This window comes from Alosa pseudoharengus, unplaced genomic scaffold (genome assembly GCF_046254945.1).
Source record: "Alosa pseudoharengus isolate Yale_2024_CS ecotype anadromous, Long Island Sound unplaced genomic scaffold, YU_APseudo_1.1 YU_APseudo_1.1_scf_6, whole genome shotgun sequence".
NCBI classification, from domain to species: Eukaryota; Metazoa; Chordata; class Actinopteri; order Clupeiformes; family Clupeidae; genus Alosa; species Alosa pseudoharengus.
Genome location: NW_027468848.1, coordinates 6,570,418 through 6,586,800, shown reverse-complemented (window position 1 = coordinate 6,586,800; position 16,383 = coordinate 6,570,418). Strand labels below are relative to the sequence as shown.

The 16,383-nt window shown below is 46.9% G+C and overlaps 1 protein-coding gene across 1 annotated transcript in view; it reads right to left on the bottom strand.

Annotated features, from left to right (window-relative positions):
- Nucleotides 1-6,980, bottom strand: part of vsig8b (V-set and immunoglobulin domain containing 8b) — a 14,296-nt gene extending 7,316 nt beyond the window's left edge. The window contains exons 1-4 of the mRNA XM_076270133.1: nucleotides 6,894-6,980; nucleotides 5,538-5,610; nucleotides 3,615-3,784; nucleotides 1,753-1,954 (exon numbers count right to left, since the gene is read on the bottom strand). Coding sequence (XP_076126248.1) covers nucleotides 1,753-1,954; nucleotides 3,615-3,784; nucleotides 5,538-5,607 — 442 coding nt within the window. The 5' untranslated portion in view covers nucleotides 5,608-5,610; nucleotides 6,894-6,980. The remainder of the gene's footprint in view (nucleotides 1-1,752; nucleotides 1,955-3,614; nucleotides 3,785-5,537; nucleotides 5,611-6,893) is intronic.
- Between the last annotated feature and the right edge of the window lie 9,403 nt (nucleotides 6,981-16,383).

The following is a 16,383-nucleotide window of genomic DNA, read 5'->3' as shown; positions in this document are numbered from 1 at the left end:
ACGAATGTCAATATTTTTTTCCTCGACCGGCCCAAAAGTTAAGCGGCCCACCGGGAATTATCCCGATTACCCACCCCGGGCCTGTCACCCCGGATTCAGTCTTACTCTTCTTGGACTGAAGACTACCGTAGTCCTGCGATGCTAAATAGCCTTTAACATGCCTCTGAGGCAGGTAGTGGAGTGTTTAGCTTCACAGAAAGCTGCCAATGTACAGAAACATTTCTTGCAAATACGGCCACGGGTGTATGACGTTATCTTCACCGCTACCTTGTTCACCACGTAACAAAGTATTTGTACTCCGTTACATTACAACACTGCACACACACACACAAACACACACACACACTATATCTGGACTATTACTAACTACTAACCTCTGAAGCATCACACACACACACACACATACACACACACACACAAACACACACACTATATCTGGACTATAAAAAACTACTAACCTCTAGAGAATCACACACACACACACACACACACACGCTACACCTTGTGTATGACACACTTTTAACCCTCACACACACACACCCACACACACACACACTACATCTGGAGTATAACACACTACTAAGCTCTAGAGCAGTGGTCCCCAAACTTTTTCTTCCGAGGGCCAGGCTCTAAGAGAGGGCCAGAGACTCGGAGTATATCAACCATAAATAGCTTAGTGCTATGAACAACAGCAGTCTACCTTTGAATATTCCATTACATTTAATCATAGGCTACTGCAATTTAATTCCATTGTTAGCTATGTTTATGTTGCCATCATGCCATATCAGTGTAAAATGTAGCTCACATGAAATAATACTAATAAATAGACTCTGAACTCTGTTTCTTTGCATACAGCTCAGGTTGTGAACGAGCAATATCCTACAAATAATTTAAAGTTATCAAACTATGAGAGTTTTATGAAGTGTTGGCAAAAACATCTGAAATGACCACCATTCTAACTTTCACTCACCTGAACATTTGTGAACTCTTTATGAACATTTGAACGAGTGAATAAAAAATAGAAATAATTATCCCAGAAAGTCCCAGAAATATTACTTGAATAAAAGTTAGTTAGTTATTAACAATTAATTGATAACCTTTTAGAATACTTTGAGCACTGCCTCTTACATTGTTTGCAGGTTGGCCTACATTTCTTTCCGTTTTCGATGGCAAATGCGAAACAGCGCCAAAACAACCACCAGTGGACAAAAAGAGTATGACATGTGTACTGTTAAGACTCGCCATAGAGAATGAATGGGGGAAATTACGGAGGTTATAGTTTGACGATGTCGTACTCCCGTGCGGGCAGATGCTATATACCACGGACATGTTTTGGGGGGCCACTCAAAATGAGGTGGCGGGCCGTAGTTTAGGGACCACTGCTCTAGAGTATCACATAGAAGACATCAGGAGTATCACACACACTCAGCATCTTGAGTATCCCACACACACACACACACACACACACACACACACACACACACACACACACTTAGTATCTGTAGTGTCACTCCAGACAGTAACAGAGCTGTGACACTCTGGTCAGTTACAGAGGTGTGACAGTCGAGACAGTAACAGAATGGACATGTCTGAATCAGCAAGCGCCAGCTTTGTGTCAGAGTGTCAGACAGCGCAGGGCTCCTCCCAACATTCCAGGTGCATGCTGGGAGGAGCCCAGAAACTGGTCAGACAGAAACCCGTTGGGGAGTGTCTGAGTGTGTGTGTGTGTGGGGGGGGGGGGGTTTCTCTTACCGAGCACCACCACTGTGATCTTTCGAGAGTCGACCCCCGGCGTCTTCTTGACCTTGCACTGGTAGGTGGCTGTGTCGGAAACCAGTAGGGACGTGATCTCGATGGTGGCGTCGCCGTTACCGGGGACCCCCACAAAGCGCAGCCGCTTCATCAGGACGGGGTCGCCCAGGCGATACTCCTGCCCGCCGGAGTAGGAGAGGATCTGGGAGAGAAGACAGCGGCAGTGAGAGATGGCAGAGCAGACACGGCCGCTGAGCGGACCAGACGCGCCCCATCAGCAGCAGAGAGACAGGCGGAAACGCCTAAACCCCAACCCCAACCGTAACCACGGGAGACTGCACAGCACAACAGGCAGAGCCGACGCCTAAACCCCAACCCTAACCGTAACCATGGGAAACTGCAGACTGGCCGCCACCCACAGAGGAACAGGTCAGTCTGGCCTGGCTGACAGACACCAGCAGAAAAACATCCTCCAGCACCACATGCCTGTCATTGCTTTCTCTGAATACCTGAGTTTCAACAACCAACACAAAATGAAACATAGCCTCATGACTAGTTTGTAGTTAATGCTCCACACGATATTAGCACCACAAAATAAAACATAGCCTCATGACTAGTTCAAATAAAACATAGCCTCGTGACTAGTTCAAATAAAACATAGCCTCATGACTGGTCTGTAGTTAATGCTCCACACAATGAAAATACAGGTTTAAAAATTAGCACCATTAGATAAAGCACAGCCTCATGACTAGTCTGTGGTCACTAGCCCGTGGGGACCAGTCTGTGGTGACTAGCCCGTGGTGACTAACCCATAGTGACCAGCCTGTGGTGACTACTGACTGGCCTATGGTGACCAGCCTATGGAAACTAGCCTGTGGTGACTAGCCTATGGAAACTAGCCTGTGGTGACTAGCCTATGGAAACTAGCCTGTGGTGGCTAGCCTATGGAAACTAGCCTGTGGTGACTAGCCTATGGAAACTAGCCTGTGGTGGCTAGCCTATGGAAACTAGCCTGTGGTGGCTAGCCTATGGAAACTAGCCTGTGGTGGCTAGCCTATGGAAACTAGCCTGTGGTGGCTAGCCTATGGAAACTAGCCTGTGGTGGCTAGCCTATGGAAACTAGCCTGTGGTGGCTAGCCTATGGAAACTAGCCTGTGGTGGCTAGCCTATGGAAACTAGCCTGTGGTGGCTATCTTTGTGACTAGCCTATGGAGGCTATCTTTGTGACTAGCCTATGGAAACTAGCTTGTGGTGACTAGCCTATGGAAACTAGCCTGTGGTGACTAGCCCGTGGTGACCAGTCTGTGGTGACTAGAATATGGAAACTAGCCTGTGGTGACTAGCTTATGGAAACTAGCCTGTGGTGACTAGCCTATGGAAACTAGCCTGTGGTGACTAGCCTATGGAAACTAGCCTGTGGCTACTGACTGGCCTATGGTGACCAGCTTGTGGTGACTAGGTTTTGGTGACTAGCCTGTGCTTACTAGCCTGTGGTGACCAGCCTGTGGTGACTAGCCTATGGAAACTAGCCTGTGGTGACTAGCTGTGGTGACTAGCCTTGTGACTGGCCTATGGAAACTAACCTGTGGTATCCACCTACTCCCTCCTCATAACAGTCCAAACACATAAGCACACTCTCAACACCAACCACACAAACACACCCTTCACACTAAAAACACAGATACACGCCCTCACACAAAATGCAACACACTCTCTCTCACACCAAACCACAGATACACACTCTCACACCAAATACACACTCTCTCTCACACACACACACTCTCAAACACACACACACACACACACATTCTCAAAGACACGCACTCTCTCTCAAACACACACACACACACACTCCCCCTCACCAGCTTGTCCTTCTGGGTCATGTCAGGGCTGACGATGGACCACTCGATGTCCAGCGCTCCTGTGTCAGAGGGGCTTGGGCTGTAGGTGCACCCCAGACTCACACTCTCCCCCTGAGCTTTCTTGATGGTCTGAGGCCCTGTGGACGTCACCACTATGCAATGGGACACACCTGTAGGGCAGGGCAGAGGAATGGGCAGGAGGTCAGGACCCAGTAACCCTAACCACAGGACCCCAGTCTTAACCCCAGGACCCTAATCCTAATCCTAACCCCAGGACCCTAATCCTAATCCTAACCACAGGACCCCAGTCTTAACCCCAGGACCGTAATCCTAATCCCAGGACCCTAATCCTAATCCTAACCACAGGACCCCAGTCTTAACCCCAGGACCCAAATTCTAATCCTAACCCCAGGACCCTAATCCTAACCCCAGGACCCTAATCCTAACCCCAGGACCCTAATCCTGATCCCAGAACCCTAATCCTGACCCCAATGTTAACCCCAGGACCACAACCTTAACCCCAGAACCCCAATCCAAATCCTTAACCCCAGGATCCTACCTCTAACCTTAACCCCAGGATCCTAACTCTAACCCCAGGACCCTACCGCTAAATCCAGGACCCTAATCCTAACCCCAGGACCCTAACCTTAACCCCAGATCCCTAATCCTAACCCCAGAGCAGAGGAGTGATGGATGAAATCTGTGGAGTGATGAAATCTGTGGTCAGTCTGTAGAAGATCTACACCAAACAATGAAATGAACTTCATCATCTCAAACATTTTCATATAATCTGATAATAAAATGAAACATGCTCCTCTCCTAAGACCTTATGTACTCAAGGGTAACACATATTGTTGGATGTCCTTCTTCTAACACCCAATGTCTTTAAAGGTAAAGCATGTTGTTGAATGTTCTTCTTCTAACACCCAATGTCTTTAAAGGTAAAGCATGTTGTTGAATGTCCTTCTTCTAACACCCAATGTCTTTAAAGGTAAAGCATGTTGTTGAATGTTCTTCTTCTAACACCCAATGTCTTTAAAGGTAAAGCATGTTGTTGAATGTCCTTCTTCTAACACCCAATGTCTTTAAAGGTAAAGCATGTTGTTGAATGTTCTTCTTCTAACACCCAATGTCTTTAAAGGTAAAGCATGTTGTTGAATGTCCTTCTTCTAACACCCAATGTCTTTAAAGGTAAAAACATGCTGTTGGATATTTCATTACAGGACTGATGGTGGGACTGAAAATGTGTGTGTTCTTCTGCCCCACCTAGAATCACAGCAGCCTGTGCTACTCACTGCCTTTTAAAAACAAACACACACACACACACACACACACACACACACACACACACACACACACACACACACACACACACACAGCAGCCTGTGCTACTCATGACCCTTTTAAAAACACACACACAAACACACACACGCACACACACACAGCAGCCTGTGCTACTCATGAGCCTTTTAAAAACACACACACACACACACAAACACACACACAGCAGCCTGTGCTACTCATGAGCCTTTTAAAAACACACACACACACACACAAACACACACACGCACACACACACACACAGCAGCCTGTGCTACTCATGAGCCTTTTAAAAACAAACACACACGCACACACACTGCAGCAGCAGCAGAGCAGGTCATGGTGAGAGAGGTGACCCACCTGACTCTCTCTCTCTCACCCACACAAATGAGGCTTAGGGATGTTACCACTGGGGGATTCCCCTCGGGCCAGACTAGGGAAGTGTGTGTGTGTGTGTGTGTGTGTGTGTGTGTGGCTTCAGCAAAGCAGACTCATACAATTTACATGTGTGTGACATCACATACATACAATTCACCTGTGTGTGACAGTGTTACTGTCAGGAGCACTAAACTCACCTCTGTGAGTCAGGTACGCTAAACTCACCTGCATGTAAGAGCATTGCTGCCAGCAACACTAGACACCGTCCTCCTATGCGCTTCAGATCTGCTTCCATGCCCTGCGGTGACACAAGGAAATAAGGAAAGAGTGGAGCGATCAGCTTCAAACAGCCTCATTTGCAAACAAACAGTTGTGCACCTGTGCTACCTGTGATGTGTGCTACCAGGCACCGCGTGCTGCTCTCAGTGATAATGATCTGGACAAAAAACCTCAGTTTCGCCTCAGGTACGGCTGCTCAGGAAAAAACACCTCAGTTTCGCCTCAGGTACGGCTGCTCAGGACAGAACACCTCAGTTTCGACTCAGGTACGGCTGCTCAGGACAGAACACCTCAGTTTCGACTCAGGTACGGCCACTCTGGCCTCTAGAATGGAATCACTGTACCCCTGAAACCGCCTGGTTAGCGCTAGGTTGTTCTCATTCTGAACGATTGAACTGTGGAGAATCTAACTGATCTAACGATGTTTGTCCATAGTGACAGAAGTTTAAACATTTAGGAACTCTGGATAAGACTGCCTGCCTTTCATCAGTGGGAAATGCCTGTTTTAAGCAGTGGCGTCTACTCTAACATTTGTGTGCACAATCTAAGCAGCATAGAACCAGCTCAAGTGGGTGATCTGGAGGGCTTTTAGAGGTTATTAATACAACCAAAAACCTTCCATTGAAACCAGACCAGGCTTCTTATTGAGAGCTGCCTTTATCTGTCCAAACCTGTGGCCAGTAAAAGGAGCCTGTGACTTATTGGGACAAGGTTTTACAGTAAGAGAATTGTTCCCTTACAGTAAGATTCTAATTCAACAACAGGACAACAATAAAGCCCTTACAGTGAGATTGTACTTCAACAACAGGACAACATAAAGCCCTTACAGTGAGATTCTACTTCAACAACAGGACAACATAAAGCCGAAGGGTGTGTTTACTTTTGTGCATGTACTGTTCTTATCACCAGGTAAAAGCCTTCCAACCACACCTACCAAGGAATTCTCTCTCTCTCTCTCTCTCTCTCTCTCTCTCACTCACACACACACACAGGAATTGTGAAATCTCAGCACAGCTAAGGCCTTTAAATAATGGAGCTCCTCTCTTATCATCCTAACACCACCATACTCCCATAAAACACACACACACACACACACGACTTTGTGAGAAGCACACACACTTCTTGGATTGTGCCACCAGCCCCCCTTCACGCACATTTACAATCCTGAGCAGAGCAGAGGAGCAAAGTACAAACTTGTGAACAAACTCCACACAAACACCTCAAACACAAACACGCACAGCTAAACACACCATATCTGAGACAAACAACACAACCTACACACAAATGGGAAATGTCCCATACCTGTCAAGGTTCCCTCTCGGCTCAGACTGCTGTGTGTGGCCAGACGTAAGCTCAAGAGAACTAGTCTCTCCTTCCCTCTCGGCTCTGCCTGACTCAGGCTTTAGAACAGGTGTTTCATCAGAGGCCACACCCACTTCCTCCCTGGCCCTGATTGGACACTTCCACTCCTCACAGCACCACACTTTAAACCATAACAACCACCACACAACAAAGCAACACACAGCATGTTAAACCATAACACCTTACACATGCGCACACACACACACACACACACACACACACACACAGAGCAGCCTCTGAAAGCTGCCCATCATAATTCAGCCTCACCAGTTGCTGCAGGACTGCGGGTCTGTATGTGTGTGTGAGAGTGTGTGTGTGTGTGTGTGTATGTATGTGTAGGTTGCAGTGTGTATTTTGTACCTCCATAGGACACAGGTACAGTACACACTCACAGACAGGGAGATGAAGGTGAAGAACGGGTCACTGGACTAGACCAGAACCCATCTGACTGGTTTAACCGGCCAGGCAGGACCTCACAGAGGAGAACCCTTCAGGTGAGCAGGAATACAGAACCCTTCAGATGAGCAGGAATACAGAACCCTTCAGATGAGCAGGAATACAGAACCCTTCAGATGAGCAGGAATACAGAACCCTTCAGATGAACAGGACCTCACAGAGGAGAACCCTTCAGATGAGCTGAATCAAAGGGGAACCTTGAGCTGAAATCTAACTTAGCTACTAATATGACTACAGTAATGAATAAATTAAATGATTATACACTGTAAATGATTATTTAGAGTAGTAACTGTGAGTTATTCATCTTCAAACTAAGGGCTCAGGCAGCTTGGAGCTTTGACCTCACCAACCAGGACACAAGTGAATGCCCAGGAGGGTTTCAGAGATGCACGCTCAACTAGAACACACTTCAAACCTAACCAGAACCAAGATACAACCCACTTAGAACACAACCAGAACCAAGATACAACCCACTTAGAACACAACCAGAACCAAGATACAACCCACTTAGAACCCAACCAGAACCAAGATACAACCCACTTAGAACCCAACCAGAAGATACAACCCACTTCAAACCCAACCAGAATCCAGATACAACCCTGTGAGACCCCGGTTAGAACCCTGGTCAGAACCCAGTCAGAACCCAGTGTGTGTGTGTGTGTGTGTGAGTGGAGGACCTGTAGGCTGTATTGTATGTGTCAGGGATGGAAATTAGCACTGGTGTGTGTGTATGTGTGTGTGTGTGCTGGAGACATAGGACTTAATGTCTCTCTCTGTCTTTGTCTCTCTCTGTCTCGTTCTCTGTCTCTCTCTCTAAGTGTGTGTGTGTGTGGAGTGTGCGACTGATCACAGATCAGTGTGCTGTATAATGAAAGGGGAACAGAGCATTGAAACAGGAGATTGGAAAATGATGGGGAATAATAGTTCAGGAGATGATCCGTCAACTGCAAAGACCTGAAGTTCGTACTGTTTGATTATTCTACACACGCGCACACACACACACACACAAACACACACAAACACACACACACACACAACCACACAAACACAAACATTACACAAATGTGCACACAGCATGAAAGCAATTCCATTGTCAAGGCGTAATGCTTATGCTTGCCATATTTGAGCATGCATATGAGTGTGTGTGTGTGTGTGTGTGTCAGAGAGAGGACGTGAGCGGGTGCATATTCCAGTGAGTGAGTGAGTGTGTGTGAGTGTGTAAAGGCCTTTTCCTCAGGTAGAGGCCTAATTTGTCTTTGTCTGCTGTGAGCTCAAGCTATGACAGCTTTGAGTAATATCCACGCGTGCTGAGCGTGCCACCCTTGCGCCTCCCTCCCAGGCCTGGGTGGGTGGAAGCCCTGCTGGATTAGCGTTGGAGGCCAGGAAGAGCGGGAGAGGAGGAGGAGGTGGAGGTGGAGGTGGAGGTGGAGGAGGAGGAGTGGAGCACAGCCAGTACAGTTCATTCACCAGGAGCTGAGACTGAACCTGGGGCCTCATTAAGTCCCACTGATCAGCAGATACTTCAGTAGGAGTCCACATTCTGACACGACTTACGTTACATTCTAAAAAATCTAAACCATATCGTTATATCACATTCTAGCATTCACTCCCAAATCTAACTATCAAAAACACAATACATCTTTACATTCTGATATTCTAACTTCTGATATTCTAACAGATTTTTGATGTTTTATGTAAGCCCAGAGTAAAGGACAGCTAAGAACAAAGTCACACAAGACGGTTTCTGTTAAGCATTTGAAGTATTGGCTGACACATGCAATCAGTCAGCTGTCTTTCTGGGGGGAAATCCCAACGAAGGGGTATGCAGTTGTGTTGTGATGTAGCAGCTGATTGATTGATTGATTGATTGATTGATTGATAGATAGATAGATAGATAGATAGATATTTTATTAATTTTGTTTTTTTTTGTTTAAAGATAGATCAGTACTTTTGTATGTATGTACAGCAGGTTATCTTGTGGTTAATATGGTTGTGTGTGTGTGTGTGTGTGTGTGTGTGTGTGTGTGTGTGTGTGTGTGATGGTAGACACCTACAGTCTGAGGGGAATGTGTTTGGTAGTGGTGTAGCATCCTCAGAGACAGTCCATCAGCAAGATATTTAGCAGCCAGCTTCCCATATCTCAGATGGGATTACAGTGTAATCAAAGGCTTGGAGAGCCTACATCTCAATCCTTACACACACACACACACACACACACACACACACATTCACAGTATACAAACACACCCACATGAGATGCTGTGACTTAATGAGAAGGTCTGCTGAGAGAGCAGGTGTAAAGCAGCATGTTGCAGGTCTGTGAGAAAGAGAGAGAGAGAGATAGAGAGAGAGAGAGATAGTGTGTGTGTGCGTGTGTGTTTGTGTCTATGTGTGTGAGTGACGGCCAGCTGGTGGGTGGGGAGGAGACCAGAGGAGATGGTAGTATCCTCAGCAGTCTGCCGTTATTATTGCCCCTAGTGACACACTCAGAGACCTGAGGAAGAGAGTTGTAACGAGTTGTGACACACTCACATAGACCTGAGGAAGAGAGTCGTGACACACTCACATAGACCTGAGGAAGAGAGTCATGACACAATCAGAGACCTGAGGAAGAGAGTTGTAACGAGTTGTGACACACTCACATAGACCTGAGGAAGAGAGTCGTGACACACTAAGAGACCTGAGGAAGAGAGTCATGACATACTCACATACTGTAGACCTGAGGAAGAGAGATGTGACACACTCACATAGACCTGAGGAAGAGAGTCGGGACACACTCAGAGAGACCTGAGGAAGAGAGATGTGACACACTCACATAGACCTGAGGAAGAGAGTCGTGACACACTCACATAGACCTGAGGAAGAGAGTCATGACACAATCAGAGACCTGAGGAAGAGAGTTGTAACGAGTTGTGACACACTCACATAGACCTGAGGAAGAGAGTCATGACACACTCAGAGACCTGAGGAAGAGAGTTGTAACGAGTTGTGACACACTCACATAGACCTGAGGAAGAGAGTCGTGACACACTCACATAGACCTGAGGAAGAGAGTCGTGACACACTAAGAGACCTGAGGAAGAGAGTCATGACACAATCAGAGACCTGAGGAAGAATCGTTGGAGTTAGTTAAGGCCTTTGCATACTGAATCTGTATTTTTCGTTTGACACTGTTTCCTAACTTAGACAACCACAAAAAAAAAAACAATGAAAAAAAAAATCAACACAACAGAACCATAAAAAAAATTTCAGAATGTTTTTGCATTCATTTAGTGTTAGTGACTAAGGTTTTGTACAGCAGTGCTCTGTGTTTGACGGACTGAAAAAAAAACGCTTACGGAACTATGGCATTATCTAGGGGATGCTATGGCCTGGCCTGACTGGGTCTTACTGTGGTCTGCCTCCTCTCTCTCCACACTTTTGGCGCCCTGACATTTCCATAGATGAGCTCCACGCTGCAGAAACTCATCCATCAGAGGGACTGGTCCGGTCTGGTCCGGTCCGACAGGTTCAGCTCCACTCTACAACACCCCTACAGAATCACCAGACACCAGACACACACACACAGAGGTGAAGACACACTGTTATTCTGAAAAGTGTGGCAAGGACTTAACTGCCTGAGAGTAGAGGATTGCACTACCGCACAAAATTAGTGGTATGTTGAGCCTGAAGTTAGAGTTTGCAAATATTTCAGTCTATTTTAAACTGAAAACAAAAATGTCAAGCAAAATGTCACTCATCTTGTTGCAGTGTCTACCCCTCTGCTTTTGCCTGGTGTAAAAGATGACGCTTCAGCAATGACCCAAATCCTCTCAATCACGCAGGCTAAGCTCTCATTCCTAAAGGCCACCAGCAAACTCAGGAACAAGACGGGACTTACTCATTTGCACCATCACCATGACACTCACTTTAACACAGCACCTTACCTTACTATGCACAGAGAATCACAGGCTCAGTCCCTGCCTCAATCGCAAGCGTCTCATGCTAAAATCACCCACTATGTGGTTACTGTTTTAGACTTGATTTAGATTTAGTGTTATTTAGTATAATTTGTATTTTAGTATATTCTTTATCTTCTATTGTCCTTATTGCTTGTTGTGTTTTTTATATTATATACTTTTAATTACTTTTTCTGCTGTTAGTGAATGTTGTGTGTGATGTCTGTATGCTACTGAGACCTTGAATTTCCCCTTGGGGATCAATAAAGTATCTATCTATCTATCTATCTATCTATCTATCAATCTATATATCTAGATATATATCTACGTAGTTATGTTCAGTAGTTATCACTGGTACACTAATCCCGGCGCAGTGAGCTGCCTGCAACAACAGCGGTGCTCGGGGAGCAGTGAGGGGTTAGGTGCCTTGCTCAAGGGCACTTCAGCCGTGCCTACTGGTCGGGGTTCGAACCGGCAACCCTCCGGTAACAAGTCCGAAGCGCTAACCAGTAGGCCACGGCTGCCCCTGTTACCACTGGTGTTCAGCAGTTATCACTGGTGTTCAGTATATGAGTCGTGTTCAGTAGTTATGAGTCATGTTCAGTAGTTATCACTGGTGTTCAGTAGTTATCACTGGTGTTCAGTAGTTATGAGTTGTGTTCAGTAGTTATGAGTCGTGTTCAGTAGTTATCACTGGTGTTCAGTAGTTATGAGTCGTGTTCAGTAGTTATGAGTCGTGTTCAGAAGTTACCACTGGTGTTCAGCAGTTATCACTGGTGTTCAGTAGTTACCACTGGTGTTCAGTAGTTATGAGTCGTGTTCAGTAGTTATCACTGGTGTTCAGTAGTTATGAGTAATGTTCAGTAGTTATCACTGGTGTTCAGTAGTTATGAGTCATGTTCAGTAGTTATGAGTCGTGTTCAGTAGTTATCACTGCTGTTCAGCAGTTATCACTGGTGTTCAGTAGCCATCACTGGTGTCATTCCTTAGTGTCACTTCTCACTGATTTCCCAAACATAAACCAATGTTCTATGTACCACCTTTGATCTTGTTGTGATTGTGATTTGTTTTGTTCTGCCTTCTGGCTTCTGCCTTCTGGAAAGAGAGAGAGAGAGAGAGAGAGAGAGAAAGAGAGAGAGAGAGACAGAAAGAGAGAGTGTGTATGTGTGTGTGTGACCCTGAGCGGGAGGTTGATTTAGCACCTTGACAGTTGGCCAACTCAACAACCACAACAAAATGTTTTTTTTGTTTTTTTTAAATAGCGCTGCAGTGTGTGTGTGTGTGTGTGTGTGTGTGTGTGTGTCTTTGTACATGTGTGTGTGTGTGAGTGTGCTTGTTTGTGTGTGTGTGTGTATATGGACCTTGTGACAGACATATCATCTAGCCCTTCTGTTTCCTTTGGTGTCCTAAAGCATGTGCACCTCGTTTGAGTTCCCCCGTCACACAGCACCTGTCTGCAGCGTTAGATGCCCTACAGGCTTGAAGGTCTGTGTAGGACTGTATCGCTCTCTTTCATCTGCCTCTCATTTGTCTCTGTGAAACTCTTCACACACACAGACACACACACACACACACACACACACAGACACACACACACACACACACACTCACATGCAGGTGAAGGAGAGAAAACACCTCCAAGTGCATCCGCTTGGTTGCCACTCCAGAGGACAACTGCGTCCTTGACATTTCCTTTCTCCCACACAAGCAGCCGGCAGCTCCCTCTATAACAGAGGCCGGTCTGAATGTGCGGGGCTGCGTTGGGGAAGATGGGACGATGGGAAGATGGGAGAGGCCAAGTGCGGAGTAGCAAACAAACACACACAGGGCCGTTGGGGAAAACAGCATCATCAGATGAAAAAAAGTGTGATGTTTGGAGGCCATTAAAATTCATGAGAGACTGTGAGTGTGCCACACTCCCGGGGCTTCTCTCTCTCTCTCTGTCTCTCTCTCTATCTCTCACATACACACACACACACCTCATCCATCTCAGTCAGGCTCGGAGATGGTGTGCTAGAAAACATTTTAGAAATATTTCTTTCAAGAGGTCATTGTCACTTACTCTCACGTACACACACACATGCATACACGCGCACACACACACACACACACACACACAAACATTATTCTTCAACAACACTGCTGTGCCACTTTATAAATAAAAAACATACAGTGCTCACTCTGAAGTAACTACTGTTCTCTCTGTTTTACACACACACACCCACACAAACACACACACACACATAAACGTCTTGCATGAGTGGGCCTCTAATGTATTGTGTCTGTTTCTCTTGCTGACAGAATCTCCAGGTGCAGTGGCACAGTGCCGCCATTAGAGACACATCTGCTCTGTCTGCTCTGCCAGCCAATAAGAGGAGCTCAGGGCCCAGCTGATGTGCCCAGGTACAACCCCACACTCCCAGGTACATCCCCACACTCCCAGGTACATCCCCACACTCCCAGGTACTGTCCAACCTCACACTCCCAGGTACAACCCCACACTCCCAGGTACTGTCCAACCTCACACTCCCAGGTACAACCTCACACTCCCAGGTACTGTCCAACCTCACACTCCCAGGTACAACCCCACACTCCCAGGTACAACCTCACACTCCCAGGTACAACCCCACACTCCCAGGTACAACCCCACACTCCCAGGTACTGTACAACCTCAGTCCCAGGTCCGACCTGACACTCTCATGTCCGAGCTAATGCTCCCAGGTACAACCTCACGCTCCCACATCCTGACGCTCACACGTCCGAGCTGTTGCTCCCAGGTCTGACGCTCCCAGGTCTGACGCTCCCAGGTCCAAAGTCACGCTCCCAGTTCCAAGTGGAAGCTCCCAGGGCCAAGCTGGCTTTCTCATGTCTGAGCTGACTTCCAGGGCCGTGATGCTCCCAGGACCAAGTTGACTCTCCCAGGACCAAGTTGACTCTCCCAGGTTGTAGTTGACTCTCCCAGGACCAAGTTGACTCTCCCAGGACCAAGTTGACTCTCCGGTTGTAGTTGACTCTCCCAGGACCAAGTTGACTCTCCTAGGTTGTAGCTGACTGCCAGGGCTGTGATGCTCCCAGGGCTGAGCTCACGCTCCCAGGTCCGAGTTGTAACTCCCAGGTCCGTGACGCCCCTAGTGTCTGTTCAGGGCCACCCGAGGCCCGGGGAGTTTAGTGAGGGCCTATGGAGTGGGACTGTTAATCAGTGACGTTGGATGCTGCCGGGGCCTTCATGGCTGGGATGAGGAGCCAGACATCGATTGGGAGCTGCATGCGGCGGAGGAGCTCATCAGCCACAGGGGATATTCCCCCGCCGCACTAGTCCAACACACGCATAATTAAGTCGCTGAAGGCAGAAATCTGACAGAATATACAGCACTAATATGCTTGCTAAGGAACATCGCTTATGGCATATTCTCCGCAAGGCTCCACTAATACATTTGTCAGTTGTTCATTAATCTGAAAACTACACTGCTGAAACTTCTGCCTGTGTTGTTATGTGTGTGTGTATGTGTGTGTGTGTGTGTGTGTGTGTGTGTGTGTTGTTATGTGTGTGTGTGTGTGTGTGTGTGTGTGTGTGTGTGTGTGTGTGGTTATGTGTGTGTGTGTGTTGTTATGTGTGTGTGTGTGTGTGTGTTGTTATGTGTGTGTGTGTGTGTGTGTTGTTATGTGTGTGTGTGTGTGTGTGTGTGTGTGTGTGTGTGTGTGTGTGTTGTTATGTGTGTGTGTGTGTGTTGTTATGTGTGTGTGTGTGTGTTGTTATGTATGTGTGTGTGTGTGTGTTGTTATGTATGTGTGTGTGTGTGTGTGTGTGTGTGTGTGTGTGTGTTTGACTAAATAATCCTCTGAGGTGCTCTACACTGGTCCCTCAGCAGCCGTCCCAGCCAGAGACATTAGGACTGGAACATTAGATAGCAACCATACCCTCCTCAGTGCAGCGGAACTTGTTAGAACCCCCACCCATACCCTCCTCAGTGCAGCGGAACTTGTTAGAACCCCCACCCATACCCTCTCCTCAGTGCAGCTGAACTTGACCTTGAGCCAATGGAGAACACAATGATGCTCCTCTCACACAATGCTGTTTAGTGTTTGAGCCACATCCCTTCACCCAACACCCACCTGTTATCCACCCAACACCCACCTGTTATCCACCCAACACCCACCCAACACCCACCTGGTATCCAGCCAACACACACCTGTTATCCACCCAACACCCACCCAACACCCACCTGTTATCCACACTAACAGCACTCACAGGTCTATAAACGCAGACTCATGCTTTTCCCTCTTTTTCAGTGTGTGTGTAAATGTCTCTGTGTGTGGCTGTGTGTGTGTGTTTGTGTATGTGTGTGTGTGTGTGTGTGTGTGTCTGTGTCTGTGTGTGTGTGTGTGTGAGAGAGAGAGAGAGTGTGTGTGCGTGTATGTGTGTGACTCCAGGATAATCTCCACCGCCCAACAAAAAGAGGCCAAACACTTCAGAGATGCAGCTTTGAGGGCAATTCAACTATTTCATTAGAAGGTTTGAAAAGTTATTAGAAATGTTACATCCGGAAAGATTGCTTTGCTAGAATGAACTTAACCACCATAAGCTACAGCCATTCAACAGAGTAGTGACTGAGTTGAAATGATATAAATTATCAACACACGAGACACCGGATCCTTGCCGGGAGGATCAAACCATGTTAGCAGAATGCAGTTACATTGGTCTCTGCTGGAAGTCATTCAGTTTGCCATTTGCACCAACACAAATTGCACTAACACACATAAATGAGATTCCTCTTGCTGGGTTTTTGAGTAGCACTGAAGAAAAGACTCATTCATGCAATTTAATTAAAACCCTTATCATCATATTTGCAAACTACTTCAGTACAATGACGGCTAGTTTTGGACTTGTCTTGAAGCAAACAGCGCGGAGAATGGCGGTGCGGTTGGTGTACGACTAATGAATTATTCTGCATGTTCAGCCCCACAGCCTCTGAGTCCCCGGGCTCAGTCAGCCCTCCTCATGAACGCCTCTTATCACACACACACGCACGCCCAGC